The sequence below is a fragment of the Scyliorhinus torazame genome, chromosome 10 (assembly GCF_047496885.1).
Source record: "Scyliorhinus torazame isolate Kashiwa2021f chromosome 10, sScyTor2.1, whole genome shotgun sequence".
NCBI classification, from domain to species: Eukaryota; Metazoa; Chordata; class Chondrichthyes; order Carcharhiniformes; family Scyliorhinidae; genus Scyliorhinus; species Scyliorhinus torazame.
Window position 1 is genome coordinate 182,089,756 of NC_092716.1, and position 18,631 is coordinate 182,108,386.

At 56.9% G+C, this 18,631-nt stretch overlaps 1 protein-coding gene across 1 annotated transcript in view; it reads left to right on the forward strand.

Annotated features, from left to right (window-relative positions):
- LOC140384401 (uncharacterized) overlaps nucleotides 1-18,631 on the forward strand; it is a 98,066-nt gene that overhangs the window by 32,038 nt on the left and 47,397 nt on the right. Inside the window, exons 4-5 of the mRNA XM_072466074.1 lie at nucleotides 5,881-5,985; nucleotides 11,805-11,867. Coding sequence (XP_072322175.1) covers nucleotides 5,881-5,985; nucleotides 11,805-11,867 — 168 coding nt within the window. The remainder of the gene's footprint in view (nucleotides 1-5,880; nucleotides 5,986-11,804; nucleotides 11,868-18,631) is intronic.

Here is an 18,631-nt window from a genome sequence, read left to right on the forward strand (position 1 = left end):
AGACTGGGCCATGGCCTGCAGAGACTGGGCCATGGCCTGCAGAGACTGGGCCATGGCCTGCTGAGACTGGGCCATGGCCTGCAGAGACTGGGCCATGGCCTGCAGAGACTGGGCTATGGCCTGCTGAGACTGGGCCATGGCCTGCTGAGACTGGGCTATGGCGTTGAGCGCCTCTGCCATCTGGCGCTGGCACTGGCTCATGGCCTCCTGTGAGAGGGCAGTCATTTCCTGGGCCACAGACGCCGCCTGCACGGAAGGCCCCAGGCCTCGCAAACCGTTCCCCATGTCTGACACCGTCGCACCCATTGCCTCCACCGCGGACGCCACCCGTGCGGTGTCAGCCTGGGTGGCACGCATGACCGGGACCACTCCCAGCTCCTGGACGCGGGTGGACTCCTCCACCTGCGACCGCAGCTGCCGCAAGCCTCCCGTCACCCTATTCGCTCGTCTCCGTGTCGGTGGTTGCATCGGATCTATGTGTGGGTGTGGTAACTGCAGGAACCCGGGATCCATCTGGGCGGCAGATGTTCGCTTGGCCTGGGGTGCCCTCCGACCGCCCGGTCCCTCTGCTGCTCCTACCTCCACCTGCTGTACCGGGACGGCTGTGTTGTGCGCACCAGTGAGTGTACCAGACGCCTCATCACTAAAGTGCCCAACCGTGGTGAGTGTTTCTGCGATGGTGGAGGGTGTTGGTGACAGCAGTGGCGTTGTGTCGTGCTCTTCGTCCCACTCTGACTCCATGGCACTTTGGGGTGGGGGTTCGTCTCCACCCATCCACTCTGAGTCACTGTCCGGTATTTCGTCTTCCCGGGTAGGGGTGTCCTGGGTAGTGCTGTCCCGGGTAGTGCTGTCCCGGGTAGGGGTGTCCTGGGTAGTGCTGTCCCGGGTAGTGCTGTCCCGGGTAGGGGTGTCCTGGGTAGTGGTGTCCCGGGTAGGGGTGTCCTGGATAGTGGTGTCCTGGGTAGTGGTGTCCTGGCTCGGATGTGACGGGGGCCTGTGGCTGCCCCCCTCATCGCTGGGTGGTCGCTCCCGCACGTGACGGGGGTGTCGTCTCCCTGTTGCTCCAGGTCCGGGTCTCTCCGTCTCCCGTGGATCCGAGGGGCATCCTGCGGGCGTCGCATGCTGGAGGGTCCGGGTCTCTCCGTCTCCCGTGGTCTCCGAGGAGCATCCTGCGGGCGTCGCATGCTGGAGGGTGCGGGTCTCTCCGTCTCCCGTGGTCTCCGAGGGGCATCCTGCGGGCGTCGCATGCTGGAGGGATATGGGGGATATGGGGGAGGGGGGATATGGGGGATATGGGGGATATGGGGGAGGGGGGATATGGGGGAGGGGGGATATGGGGGATATGGGGGAGGGGGGATATGGGGGAGGGGGGGATATGGGGAGGGGGGATATGGGGGAGGGGGGATATGGGGGAGGGGGGATATGGGGGAGGGGGGATATGGGGAGGGGGGATATGGGGGAGGGGGGATATGGGGAGGGGGGATATGGGGAGGCTCACCCTGTCTGCTCTGACGAGGTCGTTCACCTTCTTGTGGCACTGGGTGCCTGTCCGTGGTATCAGGGCCACAGCGGTGACGGCCTCTGCCACTTCCCTCCACAGACGCCGGCTGTGGCGTGGGGCAACTCTGCGGCAGTGCCCGGGATACAGGGCGTCCCTCCTCTGCTCCACCGCGTCCAGGAGCGCCTCCACATCACGTGACTCGAACCTCGGGGCTGAGCGACGGCCAGCCATCCAGTCGGGTGTTCCGGTCGGGTGTTCCGCTCGGGTGGGGGGGAGCTGCGCGGCGTTATGAGCCGTCACGCCGTGCAGCGCGTATGACACTGCACGGCGTGAACCACTGCGCAAGCGCGGATCCCGTTACGTCGCTGCTAGCCCATTTCGGGCCGGAGACTATCGTCCCATTTTTATGACGTGACGCAAGTGGGATTTGCGCCGTTTTTTTGCGCCGATCGGCGGACTTTCCGCCGATAACGGAGAATTTCGCCCAAGGTGCCTTACGGATGTGCTTCATAAAGCCTGGAATTACCCACTGGTGAACAGAGTCGCGTTGCCCATTCCGAGGAACTCTGGTATTCCACGGGTGCTAAATGACTGTCGGAGTCTCTCAACAATGGTGCTGGAGGTGGTGGCACCCATCTGATGCACATCCATCCATTTAGAATGGTCGTCTATTAAGATGAGGAACATAGAACCCTTGAATAGTCTGGCAAAGACTGCGTGCACCCATAACCCAAGTCTCACTGGCCATTCCCATGGGTAGAGTGAGGCCGACAGTGGAAGCTTCTGCTTCTCTTGGCAGGATGAACAGTATCTTACCACATTCTCAATGTCCACATTGAGTCCGGACCACCAGACCTAGCTCCTTGGGAGCATCTTCATTTTTGAGACTCCTGGGTGGCTGCTATGTTGTCCTGCAATATTGGGTGCTGACTGGGGTGCGGGACGATCACTTGGGCTCCCCATAGGATAATGCCATCTTCCACTCTTAGTTCCTGGTGTTTTGTGAGGAAGGGTTTTAAGTCCTCTGTGAGGTGTCCTTTTAATCTGTCACTTCGGATGATATGGCATAGCTTTGTCAGTGCAGGGTCCTTTTGGGCCTAATTTTGGATTCCTGGGCAATGCTCGAAAGGGAACTTGTACTCAGCCATAAATAGTGCTCTGGGTTGGATTCGGGCCAAGTCAATAGGAAGGATTGCTTTGTCCTCTTTAAAGAGGTCCAATAGAAGTCCATAGTCTATGATGATGGTAAGGTATTGTCCGTAGACGTATTGATGAAACTTCATTCCTGTGAATATCACGGCCAATCTGTACCTTATCTCCTCTCTGCATCAGCAAAGGTCCTAGATGAATGCATGATTGGCCTCTTGCTGCCATCGTCCCATCAATGAGATAGTGCTGTTCCTACTCCATAAGGAACGGCGTCGCATGTTAATATGAGTGGTCTTGAGGGGTCAGAATGTATCAATATGTTAGATGACAATAGATTTTTCTTCACCCTAGTGAAAGCTTCATCTTGTGGTGTTTGCCACAACCACTTCTGATTATTTTTTAACAGCGTGTGCAGGGCCAGCAAGGTGGTGAGATTAGGTATAAATTCCCGTAATCGTTTATGAGGCTGAGGAACGACTTTAATTCCATTGTGTTTGGGTCCTTTGATAGCCTTTAACTTGTCTTCTACGGGATGTAGCCTGTCCTTGTAACATGGTACCCAAGGTTCGTTACCTCATGAGCCTGCAACCTACATTTTCTGCTTTTAAGGCAGACACCTGTGTTGGAGAATCGCTGTAAGACTTCCTCCAATTTTTCCAATGTTCCTTCTTGGTGGCCCCTGAGATTAATATGTCATCCAGGTATATGGCTACCCTGGGAAATTCTTGAAGGATATTTTCCATTACCCTCTGGAAACTAGCACATACTGATGATACTCTGAAAGGTAGGCAAGTATATTCGTATCACCACTTGTGGGAATTATTTGTAATGAATTTTTAAAATACAACATCAAGCTCCAGCTGGAGGTGTACATGGCTCGTATCTAGTTTTGTGAATATGTGTCTTCAGCCAGTTTTGCGAATAGGTCTTTGATGTGTGGTATGGGGTACCGGTCGAGAGAGGAGGCTCTGTTGATGGTCATCTTATCGTCACTGCAAAGGCGGATCGACTTGTCAGGCTTCAATACTGGGACCACAGGTGCAGCCCATTCTTCAAATTGTACCAAGCGTATGATGCCTAGGTTCTCCAGTTGCTTCAATTCGAGTTTCATCCTTAACTATTTCAACATTGTTCAATTACAATATTTATGGTTATTTTTCCTTCTTACATGTAGCATGTTAATTGATTATTAGGTTAATACGGTATGGATAATGTTCAAGTTTACTCCTACTGATCAATTCCATCCTTTTACACACAATTAAAGTTAGATTAATGGCCTGCAGTTGTCTATTATTGTATTCTCACCCTTTTTGATTACTGCTGGCACAATATTATTCTGTTTCAATCTTCTGGTAACTTCTCTAATTTGATGGATTCCTTCCTGATGATTATTATTGTGTCACGAATCTGGGGCGTCATTCTCCGACCCCCCGCCGGGTCGGAGAATGGCCGTTGGCCGCCGTGAATGCCGCCCCCGCCGAAGTTTCCGGTACCGGAGATTGGGCGGGGGCGGGAATCGGGCCGCGCCGGTTGGCGGGACCCCCCGTTCAATTCTCCGGCCCGGATGGGCCGAAGTCCCGCCCAGAAATTGCCTGTCCCGCCGGCGTAAATCAAACCTGGTATTTACCGGCGGGACCAGGCGGCGTGGACGGGCTCCGGAGTCCTGGGGGGGGCCGCGGGGCGATCTGACCCCGGGGGGTGCCCCCATGGTGGCCTGGCCCGCGATCGGGGCCCACCGATCCACGGGCGGGCCTGTGCCGTGGGGGCACTCTTTCCCTTCCGCCTCCGGCACGGCCTCCACCATGGCGGAGGCGGAAGAGACTCTCCCCACTGCGCATGCGCGGGAAACTGTCGGCGGCCGCTGACGCTCCCGCGCATGCGCTGGGAAACTGTCAGCGGCCGCTGACGCACCCGCGCATGCGCCGCATTTCCGCGCCAGCTGGCGGGGAAACAAACGCCATTTCCGCCAGCTGGCGGGGCGGAAATCCCTCCGGCGTCGGCCTAGCCCCTCAATGTTGGGGCTAGGCCGCCAAAGATGCGGAGCATTCCGCACCTTTGGGCCGGCGCGATGCCCTTCTGATTGGCGCCATCTTTGGCGCCAGTCGGCGGACATCGCGCCGTTGGGGGAGAATTTCGCCCCTGCTTCCTAATCTCTCAGTGCACTCTGAGATAAATATCACCTATCACTTTTGATTATTTGCTTGAAGCACTTTGAACATTCTTAAGACATCCGTCACATTTATACCTCAGTAATTGATTTTATTTGAAAAAAGAAACTTTGGGGAATGCAAGCTGCTCATATCTTCCTTGTGAATAATTGAAGGAAGCAACCATTAATAGTATTTACATTTTATTTCTCCTAGTTAGTCTTGATTCTAATTGTTTTCTACGCTCTTACTATTGTTCTGAGGAACTGAGAGTTAACACCAAATATGCTTGAGAACTCTGTTAAATATCACGGGCGAGATTCTCTGTCCCGCCACACCAGGGGCTGGATTCTCCGGTGGGGAGACTGAGTACTGACGCCAGCGGAGCATGTGTGGTCTTTCACAATCGAAACATCGGCGTGGATCCCTCACCGATTCTGGTACCGGTGAGGGGCTAGCACTGGCGCCAACTGAAACTCCCGCCACCAGTGCCGAAAATGGCCGGAGAATGGCTGGGTCCCTGGCCTTGCATTTGCACGACTAACGACCTGCACCGGTCGCGCCATACAACATGGCGTCGACCGTGCGTAAACCCAACCTGCCATCCGCGACCCCACAGCCCAACCCCTGGCTCACACGTGGCCCACACCGTTGGGAACACAGCCCATCGGGGGCGGAGCATCGCAGGTGGGTCAGTCGATGACGTGTCAACGCTCTTGAAATGGCGTGCGGCGCATGGCACGATGACGGCAGTTTGGAGGGGGTGGAGCATGGTGAACCGGCGTCAAACCGACACCGGTCCCAATTTCAGCATGGAAATCCATCCTCTGCCCGATTGCAGATCACGATTTCGGCGTTGGGCTACGGAGGATTCCGTCCAGATATCTAGTGCGGCGCGCCCCCGGGATTCTTTGTCTCGCCAGCCGGCCAGTGGGGTTTCCCATTATGGGTAGCCCCACGCGTCGAAAATTCCCTGGCTGCTGGCGCAAAGGAGAATCCGGCCCCATGTCTCATTACCAACTCCCCTAACGCTTTAAATTAATTTAAATACCTATTTTAAAAAATACTCTTGAACTTTTCCAGAATCGAAGAATCATTCGCTTGCTATTGGAGCTACAATCTGTGTCCTGGCATTATTAGGCATAACACTTGGCTTTGGAATTTACTTTTGGAGAAAGCATTCAAAAGGTAAGACACTTGTTTAACCTTCTAAATGAGTGAAAAGGTCTGTTATCAATTTATTTTCTCTAACTCATTCTTTGGCGATGGGAGCTTTAAGCAATGTCAGCATTTATTGCCCATCGCTCCTTGTTGCATAAAGATGCTGGCGTACCTTCATTTTGTATCCCTGGCGGGCGGTTTAGCTCACTTGGCTCGACAGCTGGTTTGCGATTCGGAGCCAGGCCGGCAGTGTGGGTTCAATTCCTATTTCGGCTAAGGTTATTCATGAAGGCCTGCCTTCTCAAACTTGCCTCTCATCCGTGGTGATGCTCAGTTTAAATCACCACGTTAGCTTTATCGGGCAGCACGGTATCACAAGTGGATAGCACTGTGGCTTCACAGCGCCAGGGTCCCAGGTTCAATTCCCTGCTGGGTCACTGTCTGTGCGCATGTTCTCCCTGTGTCTGCATGGGTTTCCTCCGGGTGCTCCGGTTTCCTCCCACAGTCCAAAGATGTGCAGGTTAGGTGGATTGGCCATGATAAATTGCCCTTAGTGACCAAAAAGGTTAGACTTGGGTTACGGGGATAGGGTGGAAGTGAGGGCTTAAGTCGGTCAGTGCAGACTCGATGGGCCGAATGGCCTCCTTCTGCACTGTATATCTATGAAGTCTGTCTGATGATGGCACTCCCATAATGCTCTTGATTAGGCTCCACTTGAATTTTTAGCCTATGATGATGAAGCAACGTAATATCAGATCCATGGCATAATGATCTGTGATTTAAGCGGGAACGTGGAGGTGCAAGTTTGTGGATTTGGAAGGTATTGTTTAAGAACCCTTTGTGAATTTCTGCAGTTCACCCTGTAGGTAGCAACCTATAGGGTCCCTGTGGACTGCTGGTAGAGTGAGTGGATCTTTAAGCATTGTTATCATGCTGGTCATGGTCACAATGGTTAAAGAAAAGGCTCTGTGGTTGGATTAATTATTTCAAAAGCTTAATCCTCCAGTTATATTTGAGGAGCCATACACGTGACACTTAAGCCTATTTCTCTTTACATCACAGCTCACTTTGTTTCAACAATGCAATTTCAAATTCTTCAACATTATTTGAAAGGAATCTATATAAATCAGCTCTGGCTCAGTGTCAGTGCTCCCACCTCTGTAACAGAGATTTCAGAGACTTGATTGGAAAATCTAGGCAATAGAATTGTCCTGATGTTGCGGCCAATGTTTATTCCTCAACTAACATCGCTTAAAAAAACAGATGCTGGGATTTTCCTTTGGGAGACCAGCTGCATCCCTTGGCTGTGTTTCAGGCTCAGTGGGATGCTTCTGTATCCTGACTGGAAATGTTCAGTTAGCATCAGCAGAATGACATTAATAGGCCCTTTAATGGTCCAAACTGGCTATCTGCTCACCACTTGTGGGACCAGGCCAGCAGGCTAGTTGTCAGTGGGAAATAACAGTCCGTCTTCCTCCAATCCTCCCTCCAGTGCCGAATAAAAACTCATCTCCTGCAATTGGCTAATTCTGGAATGACCAAATGATGTATTGTATTTAAAGAAGTGATGTCAAGAGTGCTTTTGGGTTTATTGTGATTTAGTGTGTTCAGATCTGGTAGATAATCTTGTTTTGAAGAAGATTTTTCCATTAATATGACAATACGTTACATTAGAGAACCAAGACATGCTTTCAATCCATATATCAGCCATTACAAACCCATGTTATTGCAGCTTTCCCATGCCACCATGTAATTGCAGCCTTCCCATGCCATCCCTCTGCCATCCCCTACCTCCTATGCCATTCCCATCTCATGCAATTTCATTTTTCCAGGTGAACTTTCCTATATCATACCCTTCCTAATGCCATTTCCAGCTCCCACACATCGATCCTTTGCATGCCATCTCCTTCTTCTCACTTCGCCAATGCCATGGCCATCCATCTTTCTAATGCTATCCTCTCCCTCCCATAGCATTGTCATCCCATCCCTACCCATTCCCCCCTTTCCATGCCATCATTCCAATGCCATTCCCCCCCTTCGATGTCTCCTGTGTCATCCCCATCCCATGTATTTCATCTTTCCAATCCCTTCCTCCATTCCATCCCCTCACACCCAAGGCATCCTTCTGCCATCATAAGCCATTCCAGGCTTCCTATGTAACCCTTCCAATGCTATCCTCTCCATCTCAGCTCTCCAATGCTATCTTGATCCCAAGCCATTCCATCCATTTCATGCCATCCTTTTTGTCAAATCTATCCCATGTATTTATATCAGTAAGTTTGGTGTAGTGTAAACAGTGGGAGGAATATGAATGAAGGCCATTTGCAAAATTCAATTTTGGATTTATTAATTAATGACACTTTCCATTATATGATGAAATACTGAATATCAAGGAGAAGAGCATTGGCTGGTCTAGTAGTACGAAAATTCCAATCTTTTCAACTATGTGCCTAGTAATTACTTCAGTGATTATAAAGTTGTAAGTTTATTTATCCATGTTGGTTTGTAGGGTACATTTCCCTTCTAACATAACCAATAAAAATCATTAATTGAAATTTATGAATATTCTCAAAGGCAGGAAAGTGCTGTGGCTTTGGGAAAAATTCTGGAGATGAAGGGCAGGATTGAAGTTTAACATGACCGACGTTGGTATATAGTAAAGTTTGTGCAGTGGTGACTATTTACTGGTTTCTTTGGATTGATCTCCACAGTGAAAAACTTTTGCCGGGATTCTCCGCTATCTGGCGGGGCGGGCCGTACCGACGCCAAGGAGTGGCATGATCCACTCCAGCGTCGGGCCCCCCGGAAGGTGCGGAAGGGCCTCCGCTGGCCGGAACGGGTTGGCGCATGTGCGGGAGTGCCAGCGTGTTCTGGCGTGATCCCAGCGCATGCGCAGGGGGGGTTCTTCTCCGCGCCGGCCATGGCGGACCGTTACAGCGGCCGGCGCGGAGGGAAAGAGTGCCCCCACGGCACAGGCCCGCCCGCGGATCGGTGGGCCCCCCCCGGGGCCAGATCCCCCCGCGTTCCCTCCCCCCCCCCCCCCAAGGACTCCGCAGGCCGCCCGCAGAGCCAGGTCCTGCTGGTAAGCACCTTGGTTGATTTACGCTGACGGGACTGGCCGAAAACGGGCGGCCACTCGGCCCATCGCGAAGCGGAGAATCGCCGGGGGGGGGGGGGGGGAGGGGCCACTGCCAACTGCCCCCGACCAGCACGACGCGATTTCCACCCCTGCCGAAAAACCAGAGCCGGAGAATCCAGAAGCCGGCGCGGGGTGGCGGGGCAGGTTTCACGCCACCCCCCTCAGCGATTCTCCGGCCCGGCTGGGGTGGGAGAATCCCACCCTTTGACTCATAGGGCAGAATTCTCCCGTGACAGGTGCAGGGACGGGGAGTGTCTCCCACTGCAGAGGCCGACAGGAAACCATGTCATATATTCTGCAACATAATTAGTGATGAATCAGGGGATTTGTGCTGTTTTCAGTGATGGCGCGCATCCTGCCATCAGATACATGACTCGGCGGGATTTTCCACTTGCTGACGCCGATTTCGTAAAGGGCGATTGGGCAGAGAATCCCTTTTTATGACCGTATCGGGGGTGGCACCTGTTTTCGGATGCTCCACCCCCTCCAAAACGGTGTCATCAAGGAGTACACCGCACGCAGTTGTGAAGACGTCAGGAAGTTACCCGAAGGCCCTCCCCCGATGCTTCGCCCCCGATGGGTCGATTTGCCGACCGCACGGTTGACTCATGGGCCGGGATTCTCCGACCCCCCCCCGCCAGGTCGGAGAATCGCTGGGAGCTGGCGTGAATCCCGCCCCCTCCGGTTGCTGAATTCTCTGGCACCGAATATTCGGCGGGGGCGGGAATAGCGCCGCGCCGGTCGGCGCCCACCCGCCCCCCAGCTATTCTCTGGCCCGCGATGGGCCGAAGTCCCGCTGCTGTCATGCCTGTCCCGCTGGCGAGAATCAAACCACCTCTCTTACCGGTGGGACTAGGCGGCGCAGGTGGGCTCCAGGGTCCTGGGGGGGGGGGGGGGGCCCGGGGCGATCTGGCCCCGGGGGGTGCCCCCACGGTGGCCTGGCCCGCAATCGGGGCCCACCAATCCGCGGGCGGGCCTGTGCCGTGGGGGCACTCTTTTCCCTCCGCCTCGGCTGACGCGTAAGAGATACCCACCCCGAGCATGCACGGGGATGACCTCAGCGGCCGCTGATGCTCCAGCGAATGCGCGGACTTCCGCCGCCCGGCGAAGTCCTTTCGGCCCCGGCTGGCATGGCGCCAACGGCCTACCACGCCAGCTGGTGGAGCGGAAACCACTCCACCGCGGGCCTAGCCCCTCACGGAGAGTGCTTAGCCCCTAAAGATGCGGAGAAATCCGCACCATTGGGGCGGCCCAACGCCGGAGTGGTTCACGCCACTCCATCCCGCCGGGACCCCCTGCCCCGCCGGGTAGGGGAGAATCCCGGCCATGGTCTCAGCAGTCGGGAACCCAGCATGGCGGCTGTGAACTGTGTCCAGTGCTGCCACAGTCAGTGGGGGAGGGGAGCCATGCTGCTGGCTGGGGGTCTTTGATGAGGGCTGTGGGGACTGGTGGGGGGTGGCGAGGGCAAGTCTAGGGGGGCACTATCTGACAGGTTGGGTCCACGCACTGCTGGTGCCATATTGTACGGCGTGACCGCTGCAGGTCGTCACTGCGCCCATGCGCGGCCACTGACCCGGCGTTTATTCAGTGAAGGCCGTGTATTTTATGTGATGCGGCTGCTAGCCCCTCACTGGTCGGAGCGTCGGTGCTGGGGTTTGCCGATTTTTGTCATCGTAAAACTAGACACTTCCTCTGGACAAAACCTCAAAATCGGAGAATCTATATTTAAACGATGCCGGACATCCACACAGTCAGATCAAAAACACAGAGATGTCTGCAAGTTCATCTGCCAGCCCAGCTCTGATATTGCAATGCTGACTCTCTATGCGGCCTCCTGGACCATGTGTAGGTGTGCAGGAATGTGTTCTAATAATCTGATGAGTGGAGGAGGCCAAACAGGGAAATCAACACGACATGGGCGCAAGTGGCTGATGATGTCACTGCCCAGAAGGTTCACAAGAGGTCAGTCATACAGTGTCAAAAAAAGGATGAACCACATTATTCGCTCTGCCAGGGACGTTTCATCACATGGTTGCATAAGCACAAAGATTCCAATACGTCAGGGTCCAAGACCCAGTGGCAATGGCATGTCTTATCTCACAACCCCACTTCAGGGCATCCACGCTATGCTGGAGTGACCACTGTGCCTCCTTCACCCCTCAGCAGACATGGAAGGGGGGGGGTGTGGGCGGATGGGGGGGGAATGTGGGGGGAGCCAGCTTAGGCGCAGAAGGAACCAGTAAACTCCCCAAATTACATGCCTCTCTGACCCTTCCCCTTGAATGCAGATGGGTGGACAGCTCTGGAAGGAGTGATGAGAAGAATGGCATCAGATGGATGGAATAGCTTGGGATCAGGCTGGCATGGGAGGGATGAGAGGGACAGGATGACATTGGACACATGGCATGTGGATACCTCGGGTGCAAGGGGATGGCATGGAGGTTGGGATTAGAGCGGTGGATGGCAGTGGCATTGGAGAAGTGGGAAACAATAAAACAATGCATTTTAATCAGGGTTACCTTTCAGTTTCTTAATCGATGCTCCCAATTTCTACAGTTAAAACTTCAATTCCTGAAACTTTATATTCGGGAACATATAAAACATGAACTCGATATTTGCAAAAAGGACATTAGTTTTAGCAGATAACTCTTCAGTATATTATGTAATGTTTAATTTCTCATACTCCTGACATTTACATTCTATCAAGGTGGTAATCGAGATAATGAAGAATCGCAATCATTTCTGAAAAGTGTGTCACCTGACCATAAAAGTAAGTTACTTCCTGGGCCAGACATATCAGAAACTGGAACAAGTAAGTTATTAGCCATTTGTACCTTACATTATCTTTCATTTTTCCAAATGAATCCCTATTTGTACATCATTCAGGTAAAACATAACTTTAGATTTGAAGTTTCTATTTTCCAAGTTCAATGACAAAAAGGGCATCAAAATTTAATACATATGAACATGCAAATTAGGAGCAAGAGTAGGCCACTTGGCCCTTTGATCCTGTGTTCAATAAGATTATGGCTGGTCTGATTGTAACCTCAACTCCAAATTCCTACCTACCCCTGATAATCTTCACCCTCTTGCTGAGTAAGAAACTATCTACCTCTGCCTTAGAAATATTCAACGACGCTCTTCCACCATCTTTTGCGGAAGAGAGTTCCAAAGACTCGCGACTCTCTGAGAGAAAATATTTCTCCTCACCTCTATATTAAATAGACCAAGCCTTCTATTTAAACAGCGATCAAGACTAATACAGACTAAAGTTATCCAAATATTTAGGACGGGATTCTCCAATCCCGCGGCCAAGTTCTGATACCGGCTTGAAAAGCGGCGCCAACCTCTCCGGCGTCAACGGTCCCCGATATTGAGGAATGCGCCCCTTCCAAGGGGGCTAGGTCGGCGCAGGAGTGGTCCCTGCAGCTCCAGCCGGTGCGGAACAGCCGGCATGATTCCACGCATGCGCGTGGGTTCCTGTCTCCACGCTGGTCCCAGGGCAAAATGGCATAGTACTACAGGGGCTCGGCACTAAGGAACATAGGCCTCCTCCCCCGAATTAGCCCGCCAGCCGATCGGTAGGCCCTGGTCGCAGACATGGCCAATGCAGAGGCCCCCCGCGGGGTCGGATCCCACCGCCCCCCCCTCCAGGATGGCCCCCGCAGACACACCTTCCAGGTCCCGCCGTGTGGGACCTGGGTAACCCAAGCCGGCAGGACTTGGCCGAACCCGGCAGCCACTCGGTCCATCGGGGCCCGGAGAATCGCCGGGGGGGGGGCGCTGTCAATGGGCCCGACCGGCGCGGCGGCGATCCCACGGGTACCCGAGAATCGGCACCGGAGTATAGGTAAGCCAGCGTCGGGGCGGCGGGGCGCGATTCTCGCATCCCCCCGGGGATTCACCGACCCGGCGCGGGGTCGGAGAATACCGGCCTTAATGTCGGTGGCATGTTAGAAAAGGGAGCAACCTGAATGGTCCCATTTCACTGATTTGGAATCTCACCACTGACTGCTATAAAATGCAACAGATAGTCTTATTTTGTGTTTTTTGATACACGACTGTGTGAATTCTGATTTTTTTTAGCTTATTTAATACTATCAGGATTTTACCAATTCGCTGATTTGAACCAAATCTTGGGCGTCATTCTCCGACCCTCCAGCGGGTCGGAGAATGGCCGTTGGCCGCCGTGAATCCCGCCCCCGCCGGTTGCCGAAGTCTCCGAAGGGAGACAAGTCGGCGGGGCGTTAATGTCACCGCTGCCGCGGAGAATGTCACGGGTCTGTGCAAGGCAGCCGATTTTCGGCCTGCCGATATTCTCCCTTCCGGATGGGCCGAAGTCCCGTCGACGTGAACGGTAAATTAAACCTCCTTTTCATCGGCGTGATCCTGTGCTCCAGGGTCACGCCGACCAGCGTGGAGGTGAGTGACGGCCTGGGGGGTTGGCTCTGGGCAGGCGATGGCGTGGCCGCAGTCTGAATGCGTGAGGAGAGGTGTGTCTCGGGTTGTGTGTGTGTGTGTGTGCGGCGGGGGGGGGGGGGGGGGTGTGGTTAGAATAGGCTGGGCTCCGGGGGAGTGCCGGGAAGGGGTCCGTGCCGGGGTGGAGGTTGGGGGGGGGGGGGTCCGTGCCGGGGAGGGGGATGGGGGGGTCCGTGCCGGGGTGGAGGTTGGGGGGGGGGGTCCCTGCTGGGGAGGGGGATGGGGGGTTCCGTGCTGGGGTGGAGGTGGGGGGGGGGTCCGTGCCGGGGAGGGGGATGGGGGGGTCCGTGCCGGGGTGGAGGTTGGGAGGGGTTCCGTGCCGGGGAGGGGGATGGGGGGGACCGTGCCGGGGTGGAGGTTGGGGGGGGGTCCGTGCCGGGGAGGGGGATGGGGGGGTCCGTGCCGGGGTGGAGGTTGGGGGGGGGGTCCGTGCCGGGGTGGAGGTTGGGGGGGGTCCGTGCCGGGGATGGGGGGTGGTCCCTGCTGGGGAGGGGGATGGGTGGGGGGGGTCCCTGCTGGGGAGGGGGATGGGGGGGTCCGTGCCGGGGTGGAGGTTGGGGGGGTCCGTGCCGGGGTGGAGGTTGGGGGGGGGGTCCGTGCCGGGGCGGAGGTTGGGTGGGGGTCCGTGCTGGGGAGGGGGATGGGAGGGCAAGTGAGTTGGTACACCTGGCCAGGTGCCAGCCTCCAACAGTCGGACCCATGTGGTCCATGCCACCTGGCTGGGGGGAGGAGGGGATATGGGCAATGATGACATGTCGTCATTCCCCTCCCCCCCACCAGGCCGTCATGTTTTCCGATCATCCAGCGATGTTGGCCGCCGTGGCGGCAGCCGCTCATGTCTATGTTGCCCTGGATGAGGAGGAGGAGGAGGAGGAGCGTGTCAGAGAGGCGGCGCAGGCTGCTGCAGAGGGGCAGGCGGAAGCCGTCCAGGCTGGAGGGACACCCGACCGACAGGACGAGGAGGGGGAGGAGGACGTCGTGGCCCCACGGCAACGGAGGCACCCGAGGGCGCCCCGTGTGTACTGGCCCAGGCAGCATACCAGGAACTCACGGACCGGGAATGCAGGAGGAGACTCCGGATGAGCCGGGAAACCGTGGCACACATCTGCCACCTGCTGGCACACCTGTCACCGCGTGGCACTGGCGGGGGACACCCTCTCCCCGTGTCCGTCAAGGTTACGGTGGCCCTGAACTTTTATGCAACGGGGTCATTCCAGGCACCGAGTGGGGACCTGTCCGGCATATCGCAGACATCGGTGCACCGGTGCATCCGGGCAGTGACAGATGCCCTATATGCCATGGCGCACCGCTACATCCGCTTCCCCGTGGACCGGGCCAGCCAAGATGCCCGGGCCGTGGGCTTCTCTGCCGTGGCCGGGTTCCCCATGGTCCAGGGCGCGATCGATGGGATGCACGTCGCCGTGCGGCCACCTGCAGATAACAGGGCCGTGTTCACTAATAGGAAGGGGACCTATTCGATGAACGTACAGGTGGTCTGCGACCACCGCATGATGATCCAGCCGTCTGCGCCCGTCACCCAGGCAGTGTACACGACTCATTCGTGTTGTCGCGGTCATCCATCCCCGGCATGTACGAGGGTCGCCATCCCCGGCTGAGGGGCTGGTTGCTGGGCGACAGGGGCTACCCATTGCGATCGCGGCTGATGACGCCTATACGGAGGCCACGCAATGAGGCGGATAACCGCTACAACGATGCCCATGTAGCGACAAGGGGAGTGATCGAGAGGTGCTTTGGCGTGCTGAAGATGCGTTTCAGGTGCCTGGACCTCTCTGGGGGCGCCTCCAGTATCGGTCAGATAGGGTCGGCCGCATCATTGTGTTGTGCTGCGTCCTGCACAACATAGCCCAACAGAGAGGCGATGTGCCGCAGGCAGAGGAGGGCGGAGTGGAGGAGCAGCAGGATGAGGCGCAGTCCTCCCCAGATGAGGGGGATGGGGGTAATGGTCAGGGCAGACAGGGTAGACACAGGCGGGTGGCTGTCCACCGTTACCGGCTGGCCCAGCGGGCACGGGACAGACTGATAGACGCCCGCTTCACTGACTAGATGGGCGTGGGAATCGGGTAGTATGGCCACAGACCGCACACCATGGCAACAGCCGACCACCCACACCCCCCACCCATCCACCCACCCAGCACCCTCACCCCCCTCCCCAACCCCACCCACCCCACCCGCATGCACACCACCCCCCCCGCCATTGCCGATCCACCTGCGGCACAACGGGCCGGGCTCACACAGTTGCGGATGGACGCGTGTCTATCGCAGGCCATGGAGGATGATGACAACCCGCCCTGCGGTGAGCTCCTGGCTCAACATCGTTGGACTATGTCTGACCCATGGCCACAGTACCACCATCCACCCGGACCATCCCTGCATGCGGCTGTGACACTGCAGCGCACGGTCCCATCCTCTGCCCGGGGGATGTTGATGGCGGCCCAGGGGGAAGGGGGCAGACTCACCTGGGGCTGAGGTAAGACCACCCCTCACACACACACTTGCGCTCAACGTACATGACACCCCCGCACACTTTGGACAGAGCACAAAGGCAGCTTCTGTAGGTGTAACATTGACTTTAATAACCAAAGGAGTTCATGCACGTGCCCTAGCCCCTAAAACTCATCTGTACCCTGCAACCGTGCCAACTTACTCAGTGTCTAATTATTTGGCCTTACGGGCCCTTTGACTAAGTCTACGTGGTTCCCCAGACGGTACAGCAGAACTGGAGGTGGACTCCTGTGATTCCTGCCCTCTGACACTGGATCCCTTTGGCGGCCGTTTCCTGGGGCGTCCTGGCCTAGATGGGCCAGGCTGCGGCCCGGGCGACTGGGATGGCGAGCTGCCAGCCTGTCCTGCCCGTTGCCCACCCGATGCACCTGGGACAGAAGGGGGGGGAGTCCGAGGTGTCGCGGTGTACCGGGACCTCCCCTACAGAGGGAGCCGGGACGGACCACACCACCTCCTCCTCCCTCGGGGTGCCCGATGGCCCCCAGGCCTCTACATGGGTGGGGGATGCGAACGGACTGGCCATCCGACGCCCCTCCCGACATCTGGCGCTGCCAGTCCTGGAGGCCCGTGCAGATATCGACAGGGGTCTGCAGGTTTGCAGCCATGGAGCCCAGGGGGTTGGCAAACCCTGTCTGTGCGACGCCGGCTCGCACATAGCCACTGGCGCCGATGCCCTCAGCGATGGCCTGCAGAGACTGGGCCATGGCCTGCAGAGACTGGGCCATGGCCTGCTGAGACTGGGCTATGGCGTTGAGCGCCTCTGCCATCTGGCGCTGGCACTGGCTCATGGCCTCCTGTGAGAGGGCAGCCATTTCCTGGGCCACAGACGCCGCCTGCACGGAAAGCCCCAGGCCTCGCAAACCGTTCCCCATGTCTGACACCGTCGCACCCATTGCCTCCACCGCGGACGCCACCTGTGCGGTGTCGGCCTGGGTGGCACGCATGACCGGCACCACTCCAAGCTCCTGGACGCGGGTGGACTCCTCCACCTGCGACCGCAGCCGCCGCAAGCCGCCCGTCACCCTCTTCGCTTGTCTCCGGGTCGGTGGTTGCATCGGATCTATGTGTGGGTGTGGTAACTCCAGGAACCCGGGATCCATCTGGGCGGCAGATGTTCGCTTGGGCTGGGCTGCCCTCCGACCGCCCGACCCCTCTGCTGCTCCTACCTCCACCTGCTGTACCGGGACGGCTGTGTTGTGCGCACCAGTGAGTGTACCAGACGCCTCATCACTTAAATGCCCAACCGAGGTGAGTGTTTCTGCGATGGTGGAGGGTGTTGGTGACAGCAATGGCGTTGTGTCGTGCTCTTCGTCCCACTCTGAGTCCATGGCACTTTGGGGTGGGGGTTCGTCTCCACCCATCCACTCTGAGTCACTGTCCGGTATTTCGTCATCCTGGGTAGTGCTGTCCCGGGTACTGCTGTCCTGGGTAGTGGTGTCCTGGGTAATGGTGTCCTGGGTAGTGGTGTCCTGGGTAGTGGTGTCCTGGCTCGGATGTGACGGGGGCCTGTGGCTGCCCCCCTCATCGCTGGGCGGTCGCTCCCGCACGTGACGGGGGTATCGTCTCCCTGTTGCTCCAGGTCTCTCCGTCTCCCGTGGTGTGCGAGGGGCATCCTGCGGGCGTCGCATGCTGGAGGGTGCGGGTCTCTCTGTCTCCCGTGGTCTCCGAGGGGCATCCTGCGGGCGTCGCATGCTGGAGGGTGCGGGTCTCTCCGTCTCCCGTGGTCTCCGAGGGGCATCCTGCGGGCGTCGCATGCTGGAGGGTGCGGGTCTCTCCATCTCCCGTGGTCTCCGAGGGGCATCCTGTGGGCGTCACATGCTGGAGGGTCCCGGTCTCTCCGTCTCCCGTGGCCTCCGAGGGGCATCCTGCGGGCGTCGCATGCTGGAGGGTCCGGGTCTCTCCGTCTCCCGTGGCCTCCGAGGTGCATCCTGCGGGCGGTCTGCATCTGCGGGGATGGGTGCCTGGACGTTTGGTCCTGCGATACACAATGAAGCATGCATGGTTAGACATCAGGCAGTGATCAGGTGATACGGGGGAGGGGGATATAGTGGAGGGGGGAGATGGGGACGGGCTGTCTGTGGCTCACTTGCTACTACGCCCCCGACCTCTGCATCAGCAACCTCCCGGTCCTCAGGTCCGCCAGCCAGTTCCAGGGCCCTTTCCTTGTGTTCGGTCAGTGGCCTCTCATCAGCGGGGCCTCCTCCAGTCCTCACATGCTCCCTATTGTTGTGTGCGCGCTTCTCCTGTGGGGGGGGGGGGTGGCAGGGGTAAAAGGCAACACTGTTAGGCAGGTATATGAATGCATGCCATCGATTGCGCGTGCATTGCAGAGGTTAAGGTTAGGGCTGGATTCAATTGGGGATATGGGGGAGGGGGGGATATGGGGAGGGGGGATATGGGGGAGGGGGGATATGGGGGAGGGGGGATATGGGGAGGGGGGAGGGGGGATATGGGGGAGGGGGATATGGGAAGGGGGGATATGGGGGAGGGGGGATAGGGGGGAGGGGGGATATGGGGAGGGGGTTATGGGGG